Genomic DNA, 25,939 nt, shown 5'->3' with positions numbered 1-25,939 from the left:
ATGCATTAATTAGTGTTGGGATTAATTTATCCATTGATCCATAGAAAAACTGGTGGGCGGTTTTTCCAGTTGTAGCCATTCCATTAAATTTCAATGTGCAGACAACAGGGGTACATTGGCTGGGATTGCGTTCCTGCTTGTGGCAGTGATGGATGTATGGTGAAAATGTTGAGGTTTTCTAAAGAGAAAGCGGAAAAACCATATTAGATGAGGTGAGTGATTTAAATGAGGTTTACCTCTGTGATCCAGAGGTAAACTGAATCCCTGGGATAATGATGGAGGGGCTGCTGTGGAACCTGGATCTCCAGGGACATCAACCTTTGCTGTGGGAGGGAGAGGGCATGGATGTGGGGTGGATGTGTTCCCACATGGATGTGGGATGGATGTGTTCCCACATGGATGTGGGATGGATGTGTTCCCACATGGGTGTGGGGTGGATGTGTTCCCACATGGATGTGGGGTGGATGTGTTCCCACATGGATGTGGGGTGGATGTGTTCCCACATGGATGTGGGGTGGGGTGTGTTCCCACATGGATGTGGGGTGGATGTGTTCCCACATGGGTGTGGGGTGGATGTGTTCCCACATGGATGTGGGGTGGATGTGTTCCCACATGGGTGTGGGGTGGATGTGTTCCCACATGGATGTGGGGTGGATGTGTTCCCACATGGGTGTGGGGTGGATGTGTTCCCACATGGATGTGGGGTGGATGTGTTCCCACATGGATGTGGGGTGGATGTGTTCCCACATGGATGTGGGGTGGATGTGTTCCCACATGGATGTGGGATGGATGTGTTCCCATATGGATGTGGGATGGATGTGTTCCCACATGGATATGGGGTGTGTTCCCACATGGATATGGGGTGTGTTCCCACATGAGTGTGGGATGTGTTCCCACATGGATTTGGAGTGTATTTCCACATGGATGTGGGGTGGATGTGTTCCCACATGGATGTGGGGTGGATGTGTTCCCACATGGATGTGGGATGGATGTGTTCCCATATGGATGTGGGATGGATGTGTTCCCACATGGATATGGGGTGTGTTCCCACATGGATATGGGGTGTGTTCCCACATGAGTGTGGGATGTGTTCCCACATGGATGTGGGATGGATGTGTTCCCACATGGATGTGGGATGGATGTGTTCCCACATGGGTGTGGGGTGGATGTGTTCCCACATGGATGTGGGGTGGATGTGTTCCCACATGGATGTGGGGTGGATGTGTTCCCACATGGATGTGGGGTGGGGTGTGTTCCCACATGGATGTGGGGTGGATGTGTTCCCACATGGGTGTGGGGTGGATGTGTTCCCACATGGATATGGGGTGTGTTCCCACATGAGTGTGGGATGTGTTCCCACATGGATGTGGGATGGATGTGTTCCCACATGGATGTGGGGTGGATGTGTTCCCACATGGATGTGGGATGGATGTGTTCCCACATGGATGTGGGGTGGATGTGTTCCCACATGGATGTGGGGTGGATGTGTTCCCACATGGATGTGGGGTGGATGTGTTCCCACATGGATGTGGGATGGATGTGTTCCCATATGGATGTGTTCCCACATGGATATGGGGTGTGTTCCCACATGAGTGTGGGATGTGTTCCCACATGGATTTGGAGTGTATTTCCACATGGATGTGGGGTGGATGTGTTCCCACATGGATGTGGGGTGGATGTGTTCCCACATGGATATGGGGTGTGTTCCCGCATGGATGTGGGGTGGATGTGTTCTCACATGGATGTGTCCCATGTGCCTGTGTTCCATGAAGATGTGCTCCCAGTGGATGTGGGATGTGCTCCCAGTGGATGTAGGCTGTATTCCCATGTATTCCCAGTGGATGCAGGATGTATTTTCCGTGGATGCAGGATGTGCTCCCAGTGAATGTGGGACATGTCCATGCTGCCTCCCACCTCTCCCACGTGTGGGATCAGCCTGGAATCCGTGCTTGGATTGGGGCAGGCAGGTCCTGGCAGTGCCCAGCTCATTCCCTGGTGCTGCTGTCTCCAGACAGGGCTGAGCTCCAGAGGGCCATGGAGCACAACAGCCGGCTGGACAAGGAGATCCTGGCGCTGCGGGCGCGCGTGCAGACCCTCGACCTGGAGAGGAAAGCATTCCTGGAGCTGGTGAGCATCCACCAAGCCAAGCCAACAATCCTGAAAGTCATCCCTGAAAGTCCTCCCTGCTCCCAAACCTGCCCTGCCTTCCCCTTTCCCCTCGCTGTTCCGTGCCCAGTGTTTCCAGAGCTGCAGTTTGGCTGTGGCAGGGTTCACAGAGCAGTAAAATTCGGGAATTAGGCAGAATGCAGGTCTGGGAACTTCCTTCAATGCAGGAGGAATCTGAGGGATTCTAACTGAGTGGTGGCTTGGAGACTTTGGGCCATATCTTCCTGCCCATGGAGAGGGATCAGCTCTGTGCTGATCAGGATTAATCCAACTCAAGTGTGTAAATAGAGTAATGAACACATGAGCCTTTCTCTGGACTGGATTAAAGAGTTCACTTTACCTAAGTCTAGCCTAAAACCCCCATAAATTTCAAAATCTATTTTAATTTTATGCTCATTTTTGATTCCTCTCAGCCCCTTTGCTTTTTAACTCAGCCACATTGATTGATTTGTTTATTTTCTGTGGGTTCTCTTAATGGAATGACTTCTTACATTACTGTTCGTTAAATGCTTAGTGTTATACAGCCAGGATTCTCTAAATGCCACCTAGAATTAAGGAGCAATTAAGGAACTGTCAACCAGATAATTCCTTAATGAGGTTGCCAACAGGGAAGGGATAGAAGAGTCTGCTTCCTATTAAAATGTATAATTGGGCACAAAATCTACTGCTGTTCTTATCTCCTGATTTCCTTATATCAGTCTTTGAGAGCCTCTGCCATCCCAGCACTGAGAACTCTTGGCTGCCTTGCACTTCTCTCATGTCACATGAGTGTTGCTAAATTAATACAAGCATCTCTGAGAAGATACTTTTCAAATAATGTTTATCAGATAATATCTTGAATGGGATTTATTCCCATTTGAGGTGTTCAGAATTTTACAGTATTTTTTATAGCACAGATTTTTTTTATAGTTTTATTCCTTGCATTTGAAAAAATTGTTGTTTTTTTCCATGTCTGTCACCTCAAGCCTTGTATTTACAGCAGTCTCTTTCTGGAGCTGCAGAAAATCATAACTTAATTCAAATCCCTCTGTTTACTTGTATTTTTGTTCCAAATATTTTCCTTGTTGTAGGACATTGCTCCTCTTAGTCATTCTGGATACACAAGTGTATTTATATCTTATAAAGAAGTAGAAATAAAATATTAATATATATATTATATATTATATATTATATATTATATATTATATATTATATATTATATATTATATATTATATATTATATATTATATATTATATATTATATATTATATATAAAATGAATATAATTATATATTTTATATAATTATATATTATATATGATGATATATATTATATTTTATATCATATATAAATATATATATGTCTATATAGACAAAAACCATACAGATACATATTATATTTTGATCATATAATATACATAATATATTTTGATCGCAGAACAGGAAAAAATGTGGCCAGATTGAGATCAGTTCCAGCCACATGTTAAGCTAAAAGCAAATTCCCTTTATTCTTAGGATTGTGGTTTAACTGTTGGCACAGAAGTTGGGAACCCCCCAATTTTTAATTTACAGAAGTAGAAAATGTGCTTTATTGCCAACTACAGCAGCTTGGTGTCCTGAAACATGTTTTCTTGCCTGTGGGTTATGAAGGGTAGGGGAGGAATAGGCTGGGCAGTTGGCCTGGGATGAGCTGTGACTGTGAAGAGCTGCTGCTGGAAATGGAATTCCATTGATCCCATGGATGGAAGACACTGAAAAGTGTCCTCAGAAACAGCAGTTGGAATCTGACAGATCAGGAAGTGAAATAAATTCAGGAAAATCATTCTTGAATGGATTGGAGCAGCAGCATTCCCACTTTTGCTGCTCCTTACCTGAGCCTTGTGACCGTGTTCACAGGGGTTCCTGGATGAGGGAAGAGATGAGGATCTGACTCCATGTTTCAGAAGGCTGATTTATTATTTTATGATATACATTACATTAAAACTATACTAAAAGAATAGAAGAAAAGGTTTCATCTCAGAAGGCTGGCTAAGAATAGAATAGAAAGGAATGATAACAAAGGCTGTCTGTCCGAGCCAGCTGACTGTGATTGGCCATTAATTAGAAACAACCACAAGAGACCAATCCCAGATGCACCTGTTGCATTCCACAGCAGCAGATAACCATTGTTTACATTTTGTTCCTGAGGCCTCTCAGCTTCTCAGGAGGAAAAAATCCTAAGGAAAGGATTTTGATAAAGAGATGTCTGTGACAGAGGCCACTCAGCAGCTGGAGCATCCACAGCATCTCAGCCAATCCCTCAGGGTAGGAAATAGCAATCCATGAATAACAAATATGAGAATGGAATGTTCAGCGGAGCTCAGAGGGGTGTTGTGTGTTGCAGGTGGAGCAGCTGAAGGAGGAGATCTGTGAGTACCAGCGGAGCGAGAGGCCAGAGCCACCAGCACCAGAGGGACTTGGAGTGGCCTCACTGCAGGTGTTCCCTCTTTGTCATTCCACAAAACCATGGTCCCCTAGCTGTCTGTAAGAACCTGCATGTTCTGGGGGGCTCCTAGGGCCCAGAGGTGGAGCTGGTGTGGCTCGTGTGTTTTATTTCTGTGGCTTTGGAGTCACTCTGTGCTCGCAGGGGAAAGATGTGGAGCTCTTGGAGCTGGATGAGGAGGCCAAGGAGATGCTCAGAGGGTGGAGCCCCTCTGCTCTGGAGCCAGGCTGGGAAAGCTGGGGGTTTCACCTGGATAAGGCAGCAGGGAGAGCTCAGAGCCCCTTGCAGGGCCTAAAGGGGCTCCAGGAGAGTGGGAGAGGGGCTGGGGACAAGGGATGGAGGGACAGGACACAGGGAATGGCTCCCACTGCCAGAGGGCAGGGATGGATGGGATATTGGGAAGGAATTCCTGGCTCTGGAGGTGGTGAGGCACAGTTTGCCCAGAGCAGCTGTGGCTGCCCCATCCCTGGAAGTGTCCAAGGCCAGGTTGGATGGGGCTTGGAGCAGCCTGGGATAGAGGAAGGTGTCCCTGCCCATGGAACAGGATGAGCTTGAAGGTCCCTCCAAAACAATCCATGCTGTGATTCTGGGATCTCAGTCCTTGTTCTGTGCTGATGTTGATTTTCTCTCAGGCACAGGGCACACAGGAGGAAGCAGGAGCTGATGGAGACCCTGGTGCCAGCAGAGCTGCCCCATATCAGGAACATGGAGATCAGGGTGTGGAAACTCTGCACAAAAGGTGAGAGGTGCAGAAATCCTTCACCCCTTGTACTTCCACTGGTTCCTGGTGCTGTCTCTGCTGCTCTCTCTTGCAGGATTATTTGGTTATTGAATTATTTTAAATACTCTTTAGGACTTTGTCCTTCTGCTCCCAAATGGGAAAATTTGGAGGAGATGCAGTCCTGAGGAATCACCTCTTCCAGTTTAATGCTGATACTTCCTGCAGTTTGTTGCTTTCCTAAAAGAAGAGAGTTGGGCTTTTGGGGCTTTCCACAGACAAAAAAAAACCCTGTTGTTTAAAAATCATGTTGTTTAAAATCCTTGTTTTTAAACCTGTTTTAGTGCTGGGAAGTTTTCTTTGGATTTGGTTGCTCTCCAGGAGTGCACCAAAACACCTGCCTTTCAACCAGAAATATGGTTCCATATTTCAACCAGAAATATGGAAACAGGGATTTCTAATGGAATTCAAAGCTTTATTCTCCCAGTTACCTGCTCAGGAGATGCTGCATCTCATCTGGCAGGTTCAGGGAGGACAGGGAAGCTGATTCTCTTCCAAAAGCCCTCTGACCCTTTCCCTTCAGCTTCCCAAGCCTGTTCTCCACCTCAAGCAGCTGAATTTGCTGTTGGCAGCCTCATGCCTGACCTGTTTCTTGCCCATCATCCCTTGTGTAGACCCCATCACCCCTAATTCCCATCTAAATAAGGCCATGCTGGATGTGAGACTGCAAACCAGCAGAGAATGTGAGAAAAACCTTGGCTTTTCCTCCCTGGATTAGCTGGGATGCAGTTCCAGCCTGGTGATGCTGAGTTTTGCTTGCAGGTGCAGGGAAGCCATGGAGAGCACCGAGGGCAGGAATTCCCAGCTCCTTCACAAGCTGCAGAAACTGGAGCAGGAACAAGAGGGTTTGGTTGAGCACAATGAGAAGCTGGAATCAATCCTGGGAGAGACACAGAGCCAAAGCAAGCAGGAAAGCAAAGTGGAGGGACTGCACCAGAAGGTGAGTAAGGAATGGGAGAGACAAGGTTTGGGTTTCTTTCATTCCATCTACTTTTCCCTCTGATTGGAAAAATAGAATGTTTGAGCTGGCCCTGCCCTCTGCTGTGTTTGGTTTGACAGGAAAACCAGCCAGAATTTCTACTCTATCCTGGGTTTCTTCTTCATGCTTCTTCTTCCTCCTTCTTCATGGGTTGGGTTGGCATTTTGTAATTGGGCAGAAAAGTCTGCATTGCAGCTCTGTGGGATCAGTTATTGGGTTAAAAGGGGAAATAATCCAGTTGTCAGCTCTTAATTGATAAAAGATAAAATGATAAAATTGTCTGCTGTTAATTAATGGAAGGCCTTATAACAAGATTGTTGGCCATTTTGTGCCTTCTAATGAAAAGCTGCCCAACTCACAGCAGTGAGACTGTTTCACTGATAAGAAATAATAAACACCTGAGTGTGAACATAAAACTACTGTTTCAAGTGCCTTAAATTCAGACCCAAAGAAACTGATACTTCCCCAGCCTCATTTTCCCAGTTTAGATTTTGGGATTTTTAGTGTGTTGTGGATGGCAGCAAGATGGAGGGCACAGGGTGTTGTCCTGGGTTTCTTCTTCATGGGTTTGGGTGGCATTTTGTAATTGGGCAGAAAAGTCTGCATTGGGATCAGTTATTGGGTTAAAAGGGAAAATAATCCAGGTGTCAGTTGTTAACTGGACAGTTTAGTCTGAAAAGCCCTTGTACCAAGAGATTGTTGGCCATTTTGTGCCTCCTAATGAAAAGCTGCTGAGCTCACAGCAGTGAGACTGTTTCACTGATAAGAAATAATAAACACCTGAGTGTGAACATGAACTGCTGTCTCAGTGCCTTCAATCCAGACCCAGAGAAACCCACAACTGGGACCACCACAACAAAGAACCATTTTGGTGGATGCAGAGCAGAGTCAGGATGGATGAGGAGGGGGGTTTAACCCTGGATAGATCCATCTGCTGTGTCCTGCATTCTCAGGGGGCTTAAAGAGCCCTGGGCAGGGCAGAACTGCTGGGTGTTTTCCAGTCCTGCCCTGCTGGGAAGGACTTGGGAGGGTTTTTGGTGCTGGCCCAGCTGCAGAAGCCTTGGCTGGTCAGGCTGTGACTCAGGAGCAGGACAGTGGGACACAGAGTGAGGATTGTTCTGCTGCTGGCACGGGATTTGGGAGCACAAATGAAGTGCTTAAAAGTTAATGGCTTGGATGGAGACTAAAGAAATGCCTTGCTGGATATCAACTTCTGACCAAAGGCTGACTGGGGGTGAGGAGGGGAGGTGTGTTTTGCATTTGAGATCCCTTTTGGAGCTCCAAAGTGTTGCTGAACCCCAAATTATCATCCAGTCATGCAGAAGGAGAGGGGTTTGTTGTCCTTTAGCTCTTCTGTGGGAGGTCTGGGTGTTTCACCCCACTTTTAATACCTGTTCACACATTGATGGGCTCATATCTTTGATTTAAAAAGCAGCGTTGCAGCAGCTTTCCTGTGTGTTTGGGAAGAGACTATTCCCTTCTGGGAGCTCCAGGAGACCCAGTTGGTGCCAGGAACTCCTCAGGGAGAGCAAAGCTCAGGGGCTTTGAGGTGCTGCTGTGGGAATGGACTGGGATTGGCAGGGATTTGGTACTTCTTTGGCTTTGGGATTACATATGAGGGAGAATTTCTTGTCTGTGAGGGTGGGGAGGCCCTGCACAGGTTGTCCAGAGAATCTGTGGCTGCCCCACCCCTGGAAGTGTCCAGGGCCAGGAGGAACCTGGGATAGAGGAAGGTGTCCCTGCCCATGGAACAGGATGAGCTTTAAGGTCCTTCCAACCCGACCCATCCTGGGATTCTGGGATCTCCAGAACCAATCTGGGGTTCTGTGGGGTTGGATTTCATCCCCTGTAGTGTCCCAGCTCATCTCAGTAGAGCCAAGCTCAGGCAGTCCAGCCAGGGGTTTTAGAAATAAGCCCAAACTGGATCTCAGGCCTAAGGAAAGGGAATCTGGCAGAGGAGCAGGGAGGCTGCCAGTGCCAGGATTGGATTGTGGAAAGGGATCTTGGGATCCCTAATGGGGAAGAGAAGCTGAGCTGCTCCTCTGGGATGATCCTTACCTGGGCTGCTCAGAGTCCTTTGAGCCCTTTATAACTTCAGGACCAAAAACTTTGATGATCCAAATGCAGAGTGAGACCTTGGCCAAACTCCGCCTGCCCAGAGGTGCCAGGAGGAACAAAAGTCAGTGCTTACAGAGGTCAGTGGTTAGAGAGATCAGTGCTTTGCTCTCCCAAATCCCAAGTCCTTGGAGCTCTTCAGGAGTGACTGAAAACTTCCTATGAGCAGTGAAGGGACCAGGGTAAGTCCAGGCTGAACATCTGCTTGGGTAAGATCAGCACTCTGAGCACAGGGAACAAGGATGACCCAGCACCTAAACTGGGGTGTCTTGGGCTCCTCCATGCTGGGGGAGCACCACAATGTGTGGAAGCTTGGAGTTTTCACCATGTGCCTGGGTTATTCCACTGCTTTTGTGGAACAGAATTCCATCTTCTTCTGGCTTGAGACCAGATGGCTCCTTCCTCCTTGGAAGCAGCAGGATGAGGGATGAGCTGGAGCTGGCCATGCACATCCCCTCCTGTTCCTTGCTTCCAGCATGGGCCTGATCCCATAACAGCAGCACAAGGAGCACTTCAGGAGTAGCTGTGCATTTAATTGTGAGTCCTGGTTTGGTTTTAACTTGGCATTTGTCCATGTTCAGATCACCAGTTTGGAAACAGAGTTGTTTGAGGTGCAGAAGAACAAAAGTGAGATGGATGGGAGTGAGCAGGTGACGTCTGGAGCTCAGGAGATGCAGGAGGTGAGAGCTTTCCCTTGGGAGATGAACTGTTCTGTTTAGAAATGTTTTAAATGAGCATCTGAAGTGTCTCTTTGCTGTGGATGCTCTTTGTCACCCTCTCCTGAGGATCTGTAGCCCCTCATGGATCACTGGAGGAAAGCAGCCAACGTGATCTCCATGAAGACTCTCCCCTTAGGAAGTTCTTGCCCTCAGCTCTGCCAGCTGAGCAGTTTGTTGTCTCCCCATGAGTGTGAAGTTTTCACCCGTGTGAAGGTGCTCAATTCTTGTTGAGGGTTTAGTGAAACCAGGGGATGTGTGGGTGCATTTAAAGCTGATCCCCATCACGTTCTGGGTTAACTTTCCTGTCCATTTGTTCCTTGCCAGCCCAACAATTGGATCTGCCTGGAGTGTCAGCCAGACAGAGATGGGAGAGGAGCTTCCCAAGGTGTTTTGGGTCAGTGGAGGCTCTGTGAGCCCTGGATAAGAGTGTAGGAATTCCAATGGAAACATTTGAGAACTGTTCCTCTCCTCTCCTTGTTTCCTAGAAGACACAAATCCTGCAATCTGCTTCTCTCTGATATTGTGGGAGTGACCCTGAACTTTTCTTGTTCCAGATGTTGGAAAGCTGTCAGGAAACAATAGACAAGCTGGGAAGTCAGCTGGGAGAGAGGAGAGAAAGGAGAAAGCAGCTGGCATCTGAGCTGGAGCTGCTGAGGGAAGATTTGAAGGCTGAGAAGGTTCTGGGCAGCCAGGTGTGTGCAGCCCCTGTGGTGGGAGCTCCATGAAACATCCCCAGCTGCTCCCTAGACTCATTGCCTGGCATCTCCTGATGCATTTCTCCATGAAACATCCCCAGCTGCTCCCCAAACTCATTGCCTGGCACCCATTGATGCATTTCTCCATGAAACATCCCCAGCTGCTCCCCAAACTCATTGCTTGCCATCTTCTGATGCATTTCTCCATGAAACATCCCCAGCTGCTCCCCAGACTCATTGCCTGCCATCTCCTGATGCATTTCTCCATGAAACATCCCCAGCTGCTCCCCAGACTCATTGCCTGCCATCTCCTGATGCATTTCTCCAGCCCAGCCACTTTCAAACCTGTGGTGGAGAGTTTTCAATCCAGCTGCTCTCATGGCATCATCTCTAACTCTAGAACTCACTTTCCTTTCAGTGAATCTGATAACAAATCAGGAATTCCAACTTTGTAGCCAAACCCTGATTGTCTGGAGGGCAGAGTGGGAATTTTTAGACTCAGGCAATAATTTCATGAATTGAAAAATGAACATCCTGCTGGGATTTCCCCAAGGGCCTTGGCACACTTGGCTTGAACCAATTTAGGTGCTAAATCAGCTCCTGGAGGTTTCCCTGCTGGGAATGTTGCTGGAACTCTTGTATTCCAGCTGGGCCACAGAGGAGAGACAGTGAGTGGTGCCAGCAAAGTTGTCCAAGGGCTGCCAGGGCAAGCACTGAAAATTGGGGTGAAAATTCAGGAGCCTGGACAAAGGGAGATGGCAATGGGGGGAGACACAGCCATGACAAACCCCATTTTTTATCACTATGAGAGTGATAAAAAGTTTGTGAGTCCTGTTGCTTCCTTGAATCCAAGTGCAAATCCATGGAAGTGCTGAGCTGTTGGCAGAGCTGCACAGACTCGGGCACTGCTGGAGGAACAGTGGCATCTACAGGCCAGGGCTTGGTCCTGCTGCAGCAAATCCACACTGGAACTCGGGATCAAAGCTTGGGAGGAAGAGGCTGGGTCAGTCTGTCAATGCACACGTGGAAAGGAATTGTCTGATCTAGGGAATGGTGGGCAAAATGGGAAGAGTCCTTTTGGGACCTTTGCCTCCCAGTAGTTCAGCCTGCTTGTGATCCAGAGATCTTTGAATCCAAATCATCCGTCCCTGAAGGTCTGAAGGAATTCCTCCTGAAGGAGGGATTGTTTTCCTATCAAAGGGATCAGGAGGAGGTGGAATCCAGAGCCCTGTGTTAGACTGGAATGGCCTTTAGCATAGAGAGCTTTGGATGTATTCACCTTTGGTGAATTCCTGTGGATGAATTCCTTTGGATGAATTCACCTTTGGTGAATTCCTGGCCTCCCACATGGGCTCATTCCCTTTGGATGGAGCTGCTGCTCTGCAATGAATCATTTCCCAATGGTGCTGGAAACAAGATTTGCATGAAATCATTGGGTTCTGTCACCTGGAAATCTCTCCTTGTTTTTAAGAGATTTTTGGACAATTAAGAGGAGAAATCTTTTCCTGAGCTTGTCATTTGGGGTGTGTTCCATGCACTGACTCTGTTGTTACCTCTGCAGGGTTTGCCTGACTCCCACTCAGAGCTCCCAGGCCACAAAAACACCTTCCCAAGTGTCCAGAGAGCATCAGCCAGCAGGGATCTGGTGGATGTATCCCATGAGAAGCTATACAAAGACAGTGCTTTGCTAATTCCAGAGGTGAGACATGGAAAGAATTCCCAGTTCTTGTGGTTCCTGATGCAGGCAGGAGCTGCTGGGGTGTGTTGCTCAAATAGGAGCAAATTTGTCTTGGTGTAGATAAGATGCCTTGGGATTGAAAGCTCAGGAGGAGCTGTTGATGGAAAAGCTTTAGCAATCAAAGTTGGTGTTTAGTGAGGATGATGGTGTTTGTGTCTGAAGGATTTGAGTCCATCACAGATGGGCAGCAGATCTGACACTGGGCAGACTCCAGCTGTGATTCAGCTCTGAGTTCTTCTGTCCTGATCAATTCCTCCTTTCCTGCTCATTTAATTTTCTTGGCATCTTCTCCTCCAGTCTCCTGTTGAGGGTGTGCTGTTACCTGGTGTTACGGGGTTGGGTGACATTGGGAGAGGAGATGCCATCCCTAGGGAGGTGTTTGGGGTGGAGTTGGAGCACCTCTGTGAGAGCCACCTCAGCCCACACTGTGTTCCCCTCCTGGTTTGCTTTTGTAAAGAGCTTTGCCATGTGCTGTAAATCCCTGAGTTGTGCCACAGTGGGGTGAAATCAAATAAAGAACCATGGCTTGGTGCTAGTTGAGACACAGCTGCTTTCCATGCAGGAAAAAGGACTCACGTGTGTCTTTGAGGGGGAAGAACTGCAATGATTTAGCCACAGAATCACCAGCCATGTCTTGCTGGAGTCCCCAGATTGCCCTGGATGGCTCCATCAGAGCAGATGAAATGCAAGTCCTGGTGTTTTCTGAACTTCCAGGCCTCTGAAGTCCTGCAAGACAGAGGACAGAGCCCCAAAGTGGAGCAGAAGCAGGAGGATCCCAGTGCAGATGCAAAGACCTATGAGGAGCAGATGGCTAAAGTGGTGTTTTTGGAAGAACAGATCAAAAACCTGAGGGAAGAACAAGAAGTGCTCTGGTAAACCTGAACAAAGCCTGGGGTATTTTCTGCTCCTTGTCTTTGCTAAATTAAGTTTTGAGCCTTTCCCAACTCCCCACGGGGCTGCTTCTGGCAAAAATGGGCTTGGCATCTTCATGTTCTCCTTGGGTCAGCATCTCTGATTTTGGTGACTTTCCTTAGTCAGGATCAGCCAGGATTAAAGATTTTTTTCTGCAGCTCTCCCAGATTCTGAGCAGCCTAAATGGGAGCTGTCCTTAGGGAGGAGGATTCTTCCCTTGAAGTTGGACTAAAGAGGATCTCAGAAATCTCCTGTTGTGGGTTTGGGCTCCTCAGGGTTTCCAGCTGGTAGTCCTGGTCCCACTGGAGATATGGGTAATCCTTGGAATTTGGGTGTTTTTGGAGGGGAGGGGGCAGCAGTTGTTGGTCCCACTCTCCTTTTTGAGTAGAGCAGGAAAAAATTTGGAGCTGGAGCATCAGGGCTCAGGTGCTCATCTCTCCTTAGTAAATAAAAACTGGGATTAAATCCAGCGTGGTTACAGTGTCCATCACTGGTACTGGGATGAAGCACAGCCAGGAGAAGGCAAGAGGGAGCTGCTGGGGAACCATGGAATCATTCAGGCTGGAAAAGCCCTCCAAGATCGCTGAGTCCAACTGAATCCCAACACTGCCATGTTCACTCTTAACACGTGTGCCCAAGGGCCACATCCACAGGTGTTTGAACACTTCCAGGGATGGTGATTCCAGCCTGGACATCCAGGACATAGAATCACAGAATTCCAGACTGTTCTGGGGAGGAGGAGATCTTCAAGCTCATCCCATTCCACCCCCTGCCATGGGCAGGGACAGCTTCCACTATCCCAGGTTGCTCCAAGCCCTGTCCACCCTGGCCTTGGACACTTCCAGGGGTGGAGGAGCCACAGCTTTGATCTTGGATGGAGAAAATGGAGCTGGAGTTTGGGTGGAGATGAGTCAGGCAGCTGGGCTGGGACACCAGCCAGTGCTTCCCTGTGACTTTGAGTCCAGAGCAGCTCCTGTGCCTTTGTGAGCATTCCTTGGCCAGCCTGTGACCTCTTCCAAGGCAGAGCTGAGCCTTTGGACACAGGTGGTGTTGTGGGAAGTGTCTCAGGCAGACTGACCCTTGCCCAGAGCTGCTGCACACAGGATTGAATCCCCTTTGGAGCCTCCCAAAGCACTGGAGTGTTTCACTGCACAAGTTTTTCCCCCTTTAAGGCTGTTTTCCGTGGATTTGTGTAGTTACCTCTCTCCTTTACTATTTCTCCTTCAAGTTCTGAGTTACTAGAGAGCAACAAGAAGAAGGAGGAGCTGGAAAAGCAGCTCAAGGAGAGCAGTGAAGAGAAGAGGCTGCTGCTGGAAGAAATTGCCCAGCTCAGATGTGACATCCGCAGTGCCTGGGAGCAGGGAGACATGAGGAGGATCACCCCAGGCTTGGAGCAGAGGGAGAGCAGGTTCCTCCCATGGCAGAGCTCTGCAGGCAGCTTAGAAGGGAGCCTGAAACAGGTATGGGCAGCTTTGCCATCTGAATCCTGCTTTTTGTCATTAATTAACAGGCAAATGTAATTAAAGTGGGCTGGAAGTCAGCCTGTTGCTGTAGGACACAAGCTCACACCGCTGTTCTCAAGGTGAAGAAAAAGGGAAGTTTATTTTCTGACTCTAACTTTTATAGTTTTCTAAGAGTGACAGCGGATTGGAGGGTGACAGTGCCACCTCTCCAATGACACTGGACAGACCAACAGTCTATCAGCTTTTTCTTCCTCTATAAAAGAATGCAAAGCAATGAGTTATTTACAGAAACCGTGTAAAAAAGTTTGTTACAAGAATGTCAACATCAGAAAGCTTAGAAAATCTTAAAAAAACAAAGTGACATCAGCCCTGTGGTGTGAGTGATGGTTGGAAATTAGGGATGTGCTGATTTCCTTGTGTTGTGCTTTTGGATGTGATGGGGATTTGGATAAACTGAACTGATTGCACATGGCAGAAATAAGATATTTAAATGGAATTTGTTCAGTTTTCTCACTTTGTGAGCTGAAAGAGAAAGGGAGAAAATGCTGGAAGAACTCAGGATGGGGAGACTGAGGAGGAGCTCAGCTTCTGTGCAAAGATTTGGGAGAGAAAAGAGGACAGGGTGGTGTGGATGGCCAGGGTGGGAATGAGAAGGAGAGGATTGGAATTCTAATTATATCAAGAAGCAGAAAATCATCTGGGAGGAGCAGAGCAGGACACAAGGAGTGCAGTGGATGTGGGAAGGGATCCTGATAGAAGAATTTAGGGAAAACCCCACAAAACCAGTGGAGCCAATGGACCTCCAGGATGACTGACATTGCCAGATCCCACAGTGCTGGATCAAGACTTTTTCCAGCTTGGGAAAGTTACCTGGGGATTATCTGAGAAAGCAGATTTGGTCTTCAGTGAGTTCTGTCTGCTTCCAATAGCAGAAGGTGAGGATGCAAAATGGGGATGCAGATCAAGGGGTGGCTGAAAGTGATGCAGGACAGACAGGCTTTGGTCCAAGCCAGGCTTTTGTGTGTGTGATAGAAAGGTGAGTGAGCTAAGGGGATCAGTTACCTCCCAAGGTGACACCTCCCAGTGCCCAGGCTTTGTCCTGTTGTGTTCCTGTCCCTCTGGGAGCTGGGCTGGCTGTGTCACTCCTGCTTGGATGCCTGAGTGAGACTGGTACAAGAATCCAAAGTGTCCTGGTGGCTTTGCTTTGATAGAATGGATTTGTTTCAACAGGGACTTGTTCCCTCATCCAGGTTATCACCTCTTCCTCCTCAGCCTCAGGAGCTGTATTGGCTTCTCTGAGGTGATGGAGAGAATCATTGAGGTGGACAAGGCCTCTGAGATCAAGTCCAACTATTAACCCAGCAATGCATTTTCATCACACACCATGTCCCCAAGTGCCACATCCACAAAGCTCCTAAAGCCCTGCAGGGACAGGGGAGGAAACAGGACAGAGAAATGCCAGGCTTTGCACATCTTCCTGCCCAAATGCCCTGAAATCCTGCTTCTGAATCACCTTTATCCTGCCTTAAAGTTAATTTCTGTGTGACTTTGCTGTTGCTGCAGGGTGTGTCTGAGGAGAGGTTCCAGCAGCAGGAGGAGAAGCTGCAGCAGCTGCGCCAGGACCTGCGGCGGGTGCAGAACCTGTGCAGCTCTGCTGAGAGGGAGCTCAGGTATGAGAGGGAGAAGAATGCTGACCTCCAGAGGCAGAATCTGCTGCTCCAGCAGGAATGCACCAAGGTAGGGACACAGCCAGGCTCCCCTGAGTGCCTCAGCTCCGTGGGAATGATGGCCATGAGGGCTGGAGCCCATCTTCCCTCAGGCTGGGAGAGCTGGGGGTGTTCACCTGGAGAAGAGAAGCTCCAGAAAAATCTCAGAGCCCCTTCCAGAGCCTAAAGGGGCTCCAAGAGAGCTGGAGAGGGACTGGAGGCAAGTACCTGGAGTGCCAGGACAAGGGGAAATGGCTTCCCACTGCCAGAGGGCAGCATTACACAGGCTACTGAGAGGAAAGAATTCCCTGTGAGGTTGGTGAGGCCCTGGCACAGGGTGCCCAGAGACATTTCTGTGCCTGCCTCATCCTCAGAAATGTTCCTGGCCAGGTTGGATGGGGCTTGGAGCACTGTGGGATAGTGGAAGGTGTCCCTGCCCATGATGGGGGGTTGGAACTGTCTCTAAAGTTCTGCTGTCTCTAAAGCCTTTTGCAACTTTGCCAAAACCCTCTAATTTTATAGATTCCCACAGGAACCAGGTGATCCTTAAAGGCCCTTCCTACCAAAAGTGCTCTGGGATTCTGTGACAAATTTCTCTGCATCCAAATAAAACATGCTTGACTTCCTCTGTGATTCCTCTTTCTGGAATCCAGTTCCCCTTCCCTAGCCAAGCCATTCCAGCTGATTTATGCTGAAGTATAAATCTGATTTCTTCTCTGGGATCTCAGGTCAAAGCTGAGCTGAAGCAGGCCCGGGCCAAACTCTCAGAGACCACAGAAACATGTTCCTCCCTCTCAGCACAGTGGGACAGGAGCCAGCAGAAGGTCAAGGAGCTGGAACTGGAGCTCTCCAAGTGCTCCCAGGCTGATAAGCTCAGGAGCAGCCTCCAGGAGAGGCTGGCCCAGGAGAAATCCAGAGCAGGAGAGGCACAAAAGAAGGTGAGTGTGAGTTTGACAGTTCTGTGCAGCTCTAGTGCAGAAAGCAAGCAGGTTTTCTTCCCCAAATTCCTTTTTGTGATCCATCAGCTTAATGTTGTAGGAAAAAACGCCTGTAATTAGTGGGAGCATAATCAAGGCCATGTCTGATAACCCAGTATCTCTGAAATACTGATAGTGGGGCTGACAGGCACAGGAAACCTTAATCTTGTTCTTGCTGAGATAATTTCCTACTGTTTACTGGCTGGAAATTCCAAACCTTGTGTTTTCCATGGCACTGATTCTGCCATGCTCCTGCAGAAGTCATTGGATTCTCTTTTGGTGTGAGCAGGATCAGATTGGGTTGAAAAAAGGATTGTTGGGAATTCATGCCATAGTGTTTGGTCCAAAATCAGGTAGCCAGTGCAAAGCTTTTGCTTTTAATGGACTTGGAGTGAAAACAAGGAAATCTTTCCTTCCCATGCCTCAGCCACTGGGGGATTTGATTCAGACATTGGGCTGTTCATTCAGAAAGTTTAATCTATGTCCATTTTAATCCAAGGTCTCCAAACTGCAGCAGAAGCTGAAGGATTCCCAGCACCAGCTGCTGCTGGCAGAGGCTCGTGCTTCTGACAAGAAGCTTCTGGAAGAGGAGCTGAAGGAAGCTCGGGAGAATGAAGCTCGAGTGCAGCAGGAACTTCACGAGGAGCAGCTGAAAAGGTCTCTGTGCTGTGCAGGGGCTGTGCCAGCCCTCCAGCAGCTCCTGGGAGGGTTCAGGGAGACCCAAACCACTGCTTTGACCTCCTGTCTTCCCTTTGGACCTGCCTGATCCCTGGAGTTCTCCAGGGATTCCCCCTTCCTGAGGTTTAAAAGATTATTGGAGGCTTCATCTGCCTTGGAAGGGCCATGGCCTCTCCTGTCAGTGCAGGGATGCCAACAGCCCCTGTGACTGTGTTCACAGGAGTCTGAGGATGAGGGAAGAGATGAGGATCTGACTCTGTTTTAGAGAGTTTGATTTATTATTTTATGATATATATTACATTAAAACTATACTAAAAGAATAGAAGACAGGATTTCATCAGAAGGCTGGCTAAGAATAGAATAGGAAAGAATGATAACAAAGGCTTGTGGCTCAGCTCTCTGTCTTAGCCAACTGGGCTGTGATTGGCCATTAATTAGAAACAACCAACATGGGCCAATCAAAGATCTACTTGTTGTATTCCACAGCAGCAGATAATCAATGTTTACATTTTGTTCTTGAGCTCTCTCAGCTTCTCAGGAGGAAAAATCCTAAGGAAAGGATTTTTCATAAAAGATGTGTGTGACAAGCCCTCTTCCCTGTGCAGCTGGGAATTATCCCAGTGTATCATCCCCCCTTTCTGTGTCACTGATAAAACTGGGATGTGCTGATTCCTTTTCCCCTCCATGTCAGCTGGGGCAAGAGGAGCAGGGGGGTGTTTTGGATGGCAGACAGACACTGTGGGGGCAGGGGGCACATCCCCTTGTCTTGGTTTGGAAAGCCAGGTGTCTGCTAAGGAAGGCAGGAGCCTCCCCTGAAATGGAGAAAATGAACTCCCTCCCCCTCTGAATTGCTATAAATTTTAAATTAAGGGGCTCCCAGACAACAAAAATTATGGGAGCAGGGAATAACAGTTCTTTACTAGGGAAGGAAATAAAAGGATAAAATAAACAATGCAGTACACTAGAACAACACTGGCAGAGTCAGAACCCAACCTGACACCCTGTGGGTCAGGCTGTTGGCAGCAGTCCCATTGGAATTGTGGCTCAGCCCTCCTGCAGTGTCAGGGGTGGCTCTGCTGGAGCAGGGATCCTGGAGAAAGGTGCAGTCTCTGCCTCTGAAGATCCAGGGGAAGAGGCAGCTGCTGTTCCTCTGGGAAATCCAGTGGAGAAGCTGTGCTGGTGTTCCAGAATCTCCAGATTATGTCCAGGTAGGAATGCTTGGCTCCTCCCTCTGGGCTCACATCTCCCAATGGGATGCTGCAGTTCTTATCAGCCATGCAGTGACATTCAATGGCTGTTATCAGCAGATGTCTCCCCAGAGGGAGGAGTGATTGTGATCACTCAGAGAGAGAGAAAAGGAAAACTGCCCACTTGACAAAGGACAGCTGCCATACAGATGGCGATAGAACACACCTTGCCCTGCAGTCTGGGACACCCCTGCAGCTCTCACTGTCCCCGTGGTGTTCCCAGGAGGCTCCTGGAGCAGCAGGTGGAGGAGCTGAGGCAGCAGCTCCGGCATTCCCGGGAGACGGAGGCGTCGCTGGCCAAGATGCACGTGGAGCTCCAGGCCAAGACCCTGCACGTCCTGGAGGATGAGAAGAAGCTGGATGCTGGTGAGGTGAGTGACAGGGAGGGGGTTTCTCATCATACACGGGCCAACAGGACCATCAGGAGCTGCAATCTGCTCCTGGGTGTTGTGGTGTTGTTGGGTCCCCAGGACGAGGTGAGAGATGAGAATTTGCCTCCAAGTTCTCAGAGGGCAGATATATTAAACCCAGCCCTTTTCCAGCATGTGCAGTGCCAGAAGGAGAACCAGAAGCTCTCGGAGCAGCTGGTGCTGCTGAAGGAGGAGAACAAAGCCCTGTATGAGGAGGGTGTCAGACTCCTGAACCAGAAGGATCTCTATGTCAGGTAATGCCCACGAACCTGCCTGGGCCTGCTCTTGCATTTGGCTGTGCTTGTGGACTTTCCTGTCCAATATTCAGCTTTTAGCACTAAATCCACTGGCCCTGTGTGCAGTGAGCTCACCCCCCATGTCTGCTGTCAGGGAATTCCACACAGGTTTGGCTGGGAAGGGACCTTAAAGCCCATCCTGTTCCACCAGGGACACCTTCCACTATCCCACAGTGCTCCAAGCCCTTCCAACCTGGCCTTGGACACTTCCAGGGATCCAGGGGCAGCCACAGCTGCTCTGGGCACCCTGTGCCAGGGAAGGATTTCCTTCCAATATCCCATCCATCCCTGCTCTCTGGCAGTGGGAAACCATTCCCCCTTGTCCTGGCACTCTAGGTCCTTGTCCAAAATCCCTTTGCAGCTCTCTTGGAGTCTCTTTAGGCCCTGGAAGAGGCTCTGAGCTCTCCCTGGAGCCTTCTCTCCTCCAGGTGAGCACTCCCAGCTCTCCCAGCCTTCCTGCTCTCCTTAGGTGTGTTATAAACCTCAGAACTTGTTAGACCTGGCTCAAAGAAGCTCCTGTAACAGTGACCCCGAGCCAAAGTGCCTTTCCCAGCCTGATTGTCCCTGTTTGCCCAGGAAATACAACGAGATGCAGCTCAGACACAAGGACAAGATCCGCAGGGCCAAGGAGACTTTCATCCACGAGGTGAAACAGAGGGACAGCAGGATCAAACAGCTGGAAAACGAGCTCAGCGAGTCCAAACTCCAAGTGGAAAAGGTGAGAGGGCACATCCAGGGCTTCTCCAGCAAGGGGAGGCTGCAGGGGCATTGCTGCTTCCAAAAGCATTCCCTGGTGGCCAAGAATGGCTCCTGGCTGGGTCAGGAATGGTGTGGAGCAGGAGCAGGGAGGTCATTCTGCCCTTGGCACCTTGAGTGCTGTGTCCAGTCTGGCCCCTCAGTTTGGGAAGGACATTGAGAGCTTGAGCACATCCAGAGGAGACAGCGAGGCTGGAGAGGGGCTGGGAACACAAACCCTGTGAGGAAGCCCTGAGGGAGCTGGGGGTGCTCAGCCTGGAGAAAAGGAGACTCAGGGGTGACCTTGTCACTCTCTACAACTCCTGAAAGGTGCCTGTGCTCAGCTGGGGCTGGGCTCTGTCTCCAGACAGAGACAGAACCAGAGCACACAGCCTCAAGCTGCACCAAGGGAAATTTAGGTTAGATATTAGGAAAAGTTTTTTTACAGAAAGAGTGACAAAGTTCTGGCACGGCTGCCTGGGGAGGTGGAGGAGTCACCATCCCTGGGTGTGTTTAACAAAGCCTGGATGTGGCACTGGGTGCCAGGGTTTAGTTGAGGGGTTGGGGCTGGGTTGGACTCGATGATTTTAAGGTCTCTTCCAACCCAGTGATTCTGTGATTTGGTGATTCTGTGAAAGTGGTCATGGACTCAGAGAATGGTGTGAGTTGGAAGGGACCTTCAAGCTCATCCCATTCCACCCCTTGCCATGGCAGGGACACCTTCCACTATCCCAGGCTGCTCCAAGCCCTGTCCAGTCTGGTCTTGGACACTTCCAGGGATGGAGCAGCCACAGCTGCTCTGGGCACCCTGTGCCAGGGCCTGCCCACCCTCCCAGGGAACAATTCCTTCCCCATACCCCATCTGACCCTGCCCCCTGGCAATGGGAGCCATTCCCCTTGTCCTGGCACTCCAGGCCTTTGTCCAAACTCCCTCCTTGCAGGAAGGCACCAGGGACACCAACCTATAGTAACAAAAAGCCAAAAGGAAATCCCTGGCTCAGGATTGCCCTTGGGGGAATCCACATCCTCAAATCCCAGTCTGACACTGGCTGGGCTCCATGTTCCTTTGCCTCAGCAATTCCTGCTGGGAAGTGACCCCAGGGCCTCTTTTTGGGGTATTTTACATCAAACAGGGTATTGCAGAGTCACTGAGGTTGGAGAAGACCTTTAAGGTGAGGATCTTCAAGTGCAACCAACACTAAACCATGTCCCCAGGTGCCACATCCATGTGGTTCTTGAGCGCTTCCAGGGGTGGTGATTCCAAAGTGTAGGAGCTGGCACCCTTGGGAAAGCCCTGAGGTGTGCAGAGGACAGAGAAGAGTCCAGAGTAACTGGTGGTTGTTCTTTCCTTCTCCACCACCCTCAGGGGAAGGTGCTGATTGCCCAGATCACTGCTGAGAACGAGAAATTACTGCAGGAGAGGCGACGGCTCCTCCAAAAAATCTCAGACCAGGAGGAGTCCCCGTGGAGCCTCCGCTCTGGGATTCCCTCCCTGCAGAGCAGGTGATGTCCATCCTCCCTTTTCCTGGTTTTGTGCCTCTTTCTCTTAAGAATTCCAGAGGAAAGTCAGGGCTGTGGGTGCAATGGCTGTAATCATGGCTGTAATTAGGGATTTAATTACCCCATTTCCCCATCCAACCTCACCACTGAGCTGGAGGCTGTGGAAAGCAACAGCTCTGAGGCTGGAAAAGAAAAGTCCTGTTGGGAAATGGGGCGTGGCTGGAAGGAGAATAACCCGTGCTTTGTGCCATGCTCAGAGGGAAGACCCTGGAGGAGGAGAACGCGCGGCTGCAGGACAAGCTCCAGCTCTCCAGCCTTGTGGGCTCCTCGCAGCGCCTGGCCAGGAGCAGCCCTGCTCCCAGCACTGAGGTGAGGCCCAGCAGGGGCTGGGAGCAGCAGGAGTCACAGAACTGAGGGGCTGAGGGGGAGCTGGGTCCATCCCTTGAGATGGAAAGGGCTCCCGGGGTAGTTGGTGGTAACAGATGTGGTGAGGAGGGGATTTGTGAGGAGCTGAGGGCTCCATACAGATGTGGTGAGGAGAGGCTTTGGGGGGAACTGAAGGCTCCATACAGATGTGAGGAGCTGAAGACTCCATACAGATGTGGTGAGGAGGGACTTTGTGAGGAGCTGAGGGCTCCGTGCAGGTGAGGAGGGGCTCTGTGAGGAGCTGAATCTCATACAGATGTGGTGAGGAGCTGAATTTCCACACAAATGTGGTGAGGAGCTGAATTTCCACACAAATGTGGGGAGGAGCTGAGTCTCCCTACAGATGTGGTGAGGAGAGGCTCTGTGAGGAGCTGAAGGCCCTCACCTCAGCCCGTGCTCCTCCCTGAGCTGCTGCCCCTGGATCCCCTTCCTCAGGGACAGGAATCTCACCTGGCACATTCAGAGCTGGTCAAAGCTCAGTTGCAAAGCTGCTCTAGGAAAGGAGAAGGTTGGGGATGTCCTCCTGCCAGGAGGAGTGGTCCCTCCTCAGGCCAAGCTGAGCAGTAATTCTTGAGCTGAGGGAAAGTTGTTAATGAAGAACTTTGGCAGGAGAAAATCCAGAGAATCAAAGTTTTCAGATCAACCAGGTGGATTCAGGAGTTTCTTGGGACTTTTAATTTGGGGAGAACCCAGGCAGGTTGGAAATGAGCTGTTGAGGGGGAAAGGGCTGTTTGGGGCTCACCTGGCCTTGGTGAGGCTTGGTTTGTATTTTTTAGAATAAATTTACACCCAAAGGACAAACAAACCCCTGATTAGCACCTCATGGGGCTGCACTTGGTGCAGAGGACTCTCAGTGAAGCTGGGGGAGACCAGGAATTGTTGGAATTGAGGGTCTGACCTGTGTCTCCTCCTTTCAAAGCCTCTGTTCTTCCTTCCAGGACCTGAAGCTTGCTCCTGGAAGCCACCCTCAGAGCAAGGTGCTGCCACCTCCTCGTGCCAGGTACCGTGGTGGGGACAGAGGGGCAGCCAGGGAGGAGCCACTGCAGCATTTTGGCTGGTCCACCCTGAGCTTTCACCTCCCAGGGGCTTTTTTTTTTGGTAGTTTTTGGGCAAATTTTAGGGAAAATAGTATTAAAATGGCATTTAAAATAATGGTATTGAAATCAGTCAGCTGATGGGATGGAAAAGTCAACTTTTAGGGAAAATAGTATTAAAATGGCATTTAAAATGGTATTGAAGCCAGTCAGGTGATGGGATGGAGAAGGCAAATTTTAGGAAAAATAAATTGGTATTAGAATGGTGTTGAAACCAGTCAATACCATGGGATGGAAAAGTCCAATTTTAAGGAAAATAGTATTAAAATGGCATTTAAAATGGTATTGAAACCAGCGAGTTGATGGGATGAAGAAGTCAAATTTTAGGGAAAATAGTACTAAAATGGAATTTAAAATGGTATTGAAACCAGTCAGCTGATGGGATGGAAAAGTCCAATTTTAGGGAAAATAGTATTAAAATGCCATTTAAAATAGTACTAAAATGGCATTAGAATGATATTTAAACCAGTCAGGTGATGGGATGGAGAAATCAAATTTTAGGGAAAATAAAATGGTATTAGAATGGTATTGAAATGGTATTAAAATGGCATTAGAATGGTATTGAAACCAGTCAGGTGATGGGATGGAGAAGTCAAATTTTAAGGAAAATAATATTAAAATGGCATTAAAATGGGATTGAAACCAGTCAGCTGATGGGATGGAAAAGTCAACTTTTAGGGAAAATAGTATTAAAATGGCATTTAAAATGGTATTGAAGCCAGTCAGGTGATGGGATGGAGAAGGCAAATTTTAGGAAAAATAAAATGGCATTAGAATGGTATTGATATGGTATTAAAATGGCATTAGAATGGTATTGAAACCAGTCAGCTGAAGGGATGGAGAAGTCCAATTTTAGGGAAAATAGTATTAAAATGGTATTGAAACCAGTCATATGATGGGATGGAGAAGTCCAATTTTCAGAATATTTTGGGGAGCGCTGTGGGATTTAGGAATCGTGGTGCTCAGGGGCTTTGGAGGACTCTTGATACAAGAGGTGGTGACACTTGGGAGTCCTTGTGTGGCCAGAGCTGTGTCCCACATCACTCTGGGGTGTGTTCCTCCATTCCAATCCTTGCCAAATGTGGGATGTTCCTCCATTCCAATCCTTGCCAAATGTGGGATGTTCCTCCATTCCAATCCTTGCCAGACCAGATGGGGGGAAGGCAGAGGGACAATTCAGCTCTGGGGGTTTGGTGACAGCCGCAGGCACTGTTGAGGTGGAGGATGGTCCAGGCAGGTTCTGGACCTGTTAGGAAAATTGCTCCAAGAGCAGAGCACCCCCATTGTTCCGTGCTGCTCAGAGCTGTTGGGTAGGGGTCACTCAGACTGCACAGAATGACAGAAAATGTAAATTTGTTTCCAGCTTCCCACCCCGAGATCTCCCAGAGCCCCTGGGCGCCCTGAAGGCCCCGCAGAGCACAAAGCCTGAGGGAGAGGCTGAGAGCCAGGATTCCTCCTTCTGCCTGTCCCCCTCACAGCCCTCAGAGATTGGGTACCTGAACGTGGCCTCTCCTGGGGACAGCACGGCCCCCTCAGCCTCCCCTCTGCAGGAGCAGAGCCACAGCCTGGGCTCCCAGAGCTTCTGAGCTGGGGATGCTGGTGCAGCCTGACCTCACCTGCAGGATCTGGCCTCCTGGAGCCATGGGACAGCAGAGCCTGCAAAGAGAATTGCCAAATGGACAAATGGACTGTGCCATGATTGCTGGGATGTGTTCCAACTAAATGATTCCACAGTTTTGTTGTTTTGGTTTTTTTTTTTTTTTTTTTTTTTTACTTGCCCACCTGTAAATGTGTGTGTGTGATCCCAGATCCACTGGAGGCTGGAATTTGTAAATAAACTCTGTACAGTGCTAGAGGGGTGGGGTGAAGGGTGTCTTCCCTCCACCCTAATCCCCTAATCCAGTCCAAATCTATAAATTTTATAAATAAAACTTGCAGAATTTCCCTTTTACCCTATTGCCCCCACACTGTCATTCCCCTTTTCCCTTTGCTCTGTGCAGAGGGGAGCAGGATCTCTGAGCACTGGGGAGGGGATGGGAATGTGTGGGGAAGGAAGATGGGAGGAAGGAGAAGCTCTGGGGGCAGGATGTGATGGGCAGAGGGGTCAGAAATGACAGAGAGGGAGTGGAAGGACAAAGGGAAATGGAATAGGGGAAGGGAAGGGAAGGGAAGGGAAGGGAAGGGAAGGGAAGGGAAGGGAAGGGAAGGGAAGGGAAGGGAAGGGAAGGGAAGGGAAGGGAATTTCAAGGAAAGGAAAGGAAATTTCAAGGAAATTCCAAGGAAAGGAAAGGGAAAAGGGATACTTTTGGAATAGATGGTCTCTGAGGATGCTTGGGTGAGAGTGAGAGGGACCAGGCCATGCCAAACAGGGAGTGCAGAGAGTCTGAGGGTGCCAAGAGGGATCAGCAGGGTCAGAAGTGCAGGCCAGGTGGGAGCAGAGCGTGGCTGGGCATCTCCGTGGGCCTTTCTGTGCTCCCTGGGCTCTCCCCGTGTGTTCCAGGGAGCCCTCAGTGTGCCCCTCTGCACCCTGGCTGTCCCTCAGAGGATATCCCAAGCCCTGGTCTCCATTTTGGGGGTATCCCCACCCCTTGGTTTGTTTTGTGCCATTCCCAGACCCCAGTGCTGCCTTTGGGTGCCCCCCAACCCCTGGCTGTGCCTGTTTGGGCTCCCCAGAGCCTTTTGGGGTGCACAGAACCTTTGCATGGGATTTGGGGTGTCCCTGGGCAGTGTGTGAGCAGTGCCTGGGGCAGCTGTGCATCCTCGTCCCCCTGGCTGTGCCCTGGGCCACAGGGGAGCATCAGGAGCACTCCCATGCAGGGGCTGGGGGGTTTCATCCCTGTGAGGG

At 49.5% G+C, this 25,939-nt stretch overlaps 1 protein-coding gene across 1 annotated transcript in view; it reads left to right on the top strand.

Annotated features, from left to right (window-relative positions):
- CCDC30 (coiled-coil domain containing 30) overlaps nucleotides 1-25,045 on the top strand; it is a 38,450-nt gene extending 13,405 nt beyond the window's left edge. Inside the window, exons 6-24 of the mRNA XM_063176708.1 lie at nucleotides 2,012-2,127; nucleotides 4,528-4,620; nucleotides 5,259-5,365; nucleotides 6,167-6,344; nucleotides 9,080-9,178; nucleotides 9,772-9,909; nucleotides 11,474-11,611; nucleotides 12,365-12,522; nucleotides 13,791-14,022; nucleotides 15,589-15,762; nucleotides 16,460-16,669; nucleotides 17,208-17,365; nucleotides 18,857-19,004; nucleotides 19,176-19,297; nucleotides 19,916-20,057; nucleotides 21,441-21,577; nucleotides 21,832-21,943; nucleotides 22,939-23,000; nucleotides 24,458-25,045. Coding sequence (XP_063032778.1) covers nucleotides 2,012-2,127; nucleotides 4,528-4,620; nucleotides 5,259-5,365; nucleotides 6,167-6,344; nucleotides 9,080-9,178; nucleotides 9,772-9,909; nucleotides 11,474-11,611; nucleotides 12,365-12,522; nucleotides 13,791-14,022; nucleotides 15,589-15,762; nucleotides 16,460-16,669; nucleotides 17,208-17,365; nucleotides 18,857-19,004; nucleotides 19,176-19,297; nucleotides 19,916-20,057; nucleotides 21,441-21,577; nucleotides 21,832-21,943; nucleotides 22,939-23,000; nucleotides 24,458-24,680 — 2,747 coding nt within the window. The 3' untranslated portion in view covers nucleotides 24,681-25,045. The remainder of the gene's footprint in view (nucleotides 1-2,011; nucleotides 2,128-4,527; nucleotides 4,621-5,258; nucleotides 5,366-6,166; nucleotides 6,345-9,079; nucleotides 9,179-9,771; nucleotides 9,910-11,473; nucleotides 11,612-12,364; nucleotides 12,523-13,790; nucleotides 14,023-15,588; nucleotides 15,763-16,459; nucleotides 16,670-17,207; nucleotides 17,366-18,856; nucleotides 19,005-19,175; nucleotides 19,298-19,915; nucleotides 20,058-21,440; nucleotides 21,578-21,831; nucleotides 21,944-22,938; nucleotides 23,001-24,457) is intronic.
- The last annotated feature ends 894 nt before the right edge of the window (nucleotides 25,046-25,939 follow it).

This window comes from Melospiza melodia, chromosome 26 (genome assembly GCF_035770615.1).
Source record: "Melospiza melodia melodia isolate bMelMel2 chromosome 26, bMelMel2.pri, whole genome shotgun sequence".
NCBI classification, from domain to species: Eukaryota; Metazoa; Chordata; class Aves; order Passeriformes; family Passerellidae; genus Melospiza; species Melospiza melodia.
Note: the sequence above shows the minus strand (reverse complement) of the source record. Positions and strands in the feature narration are given on the sequence as shown.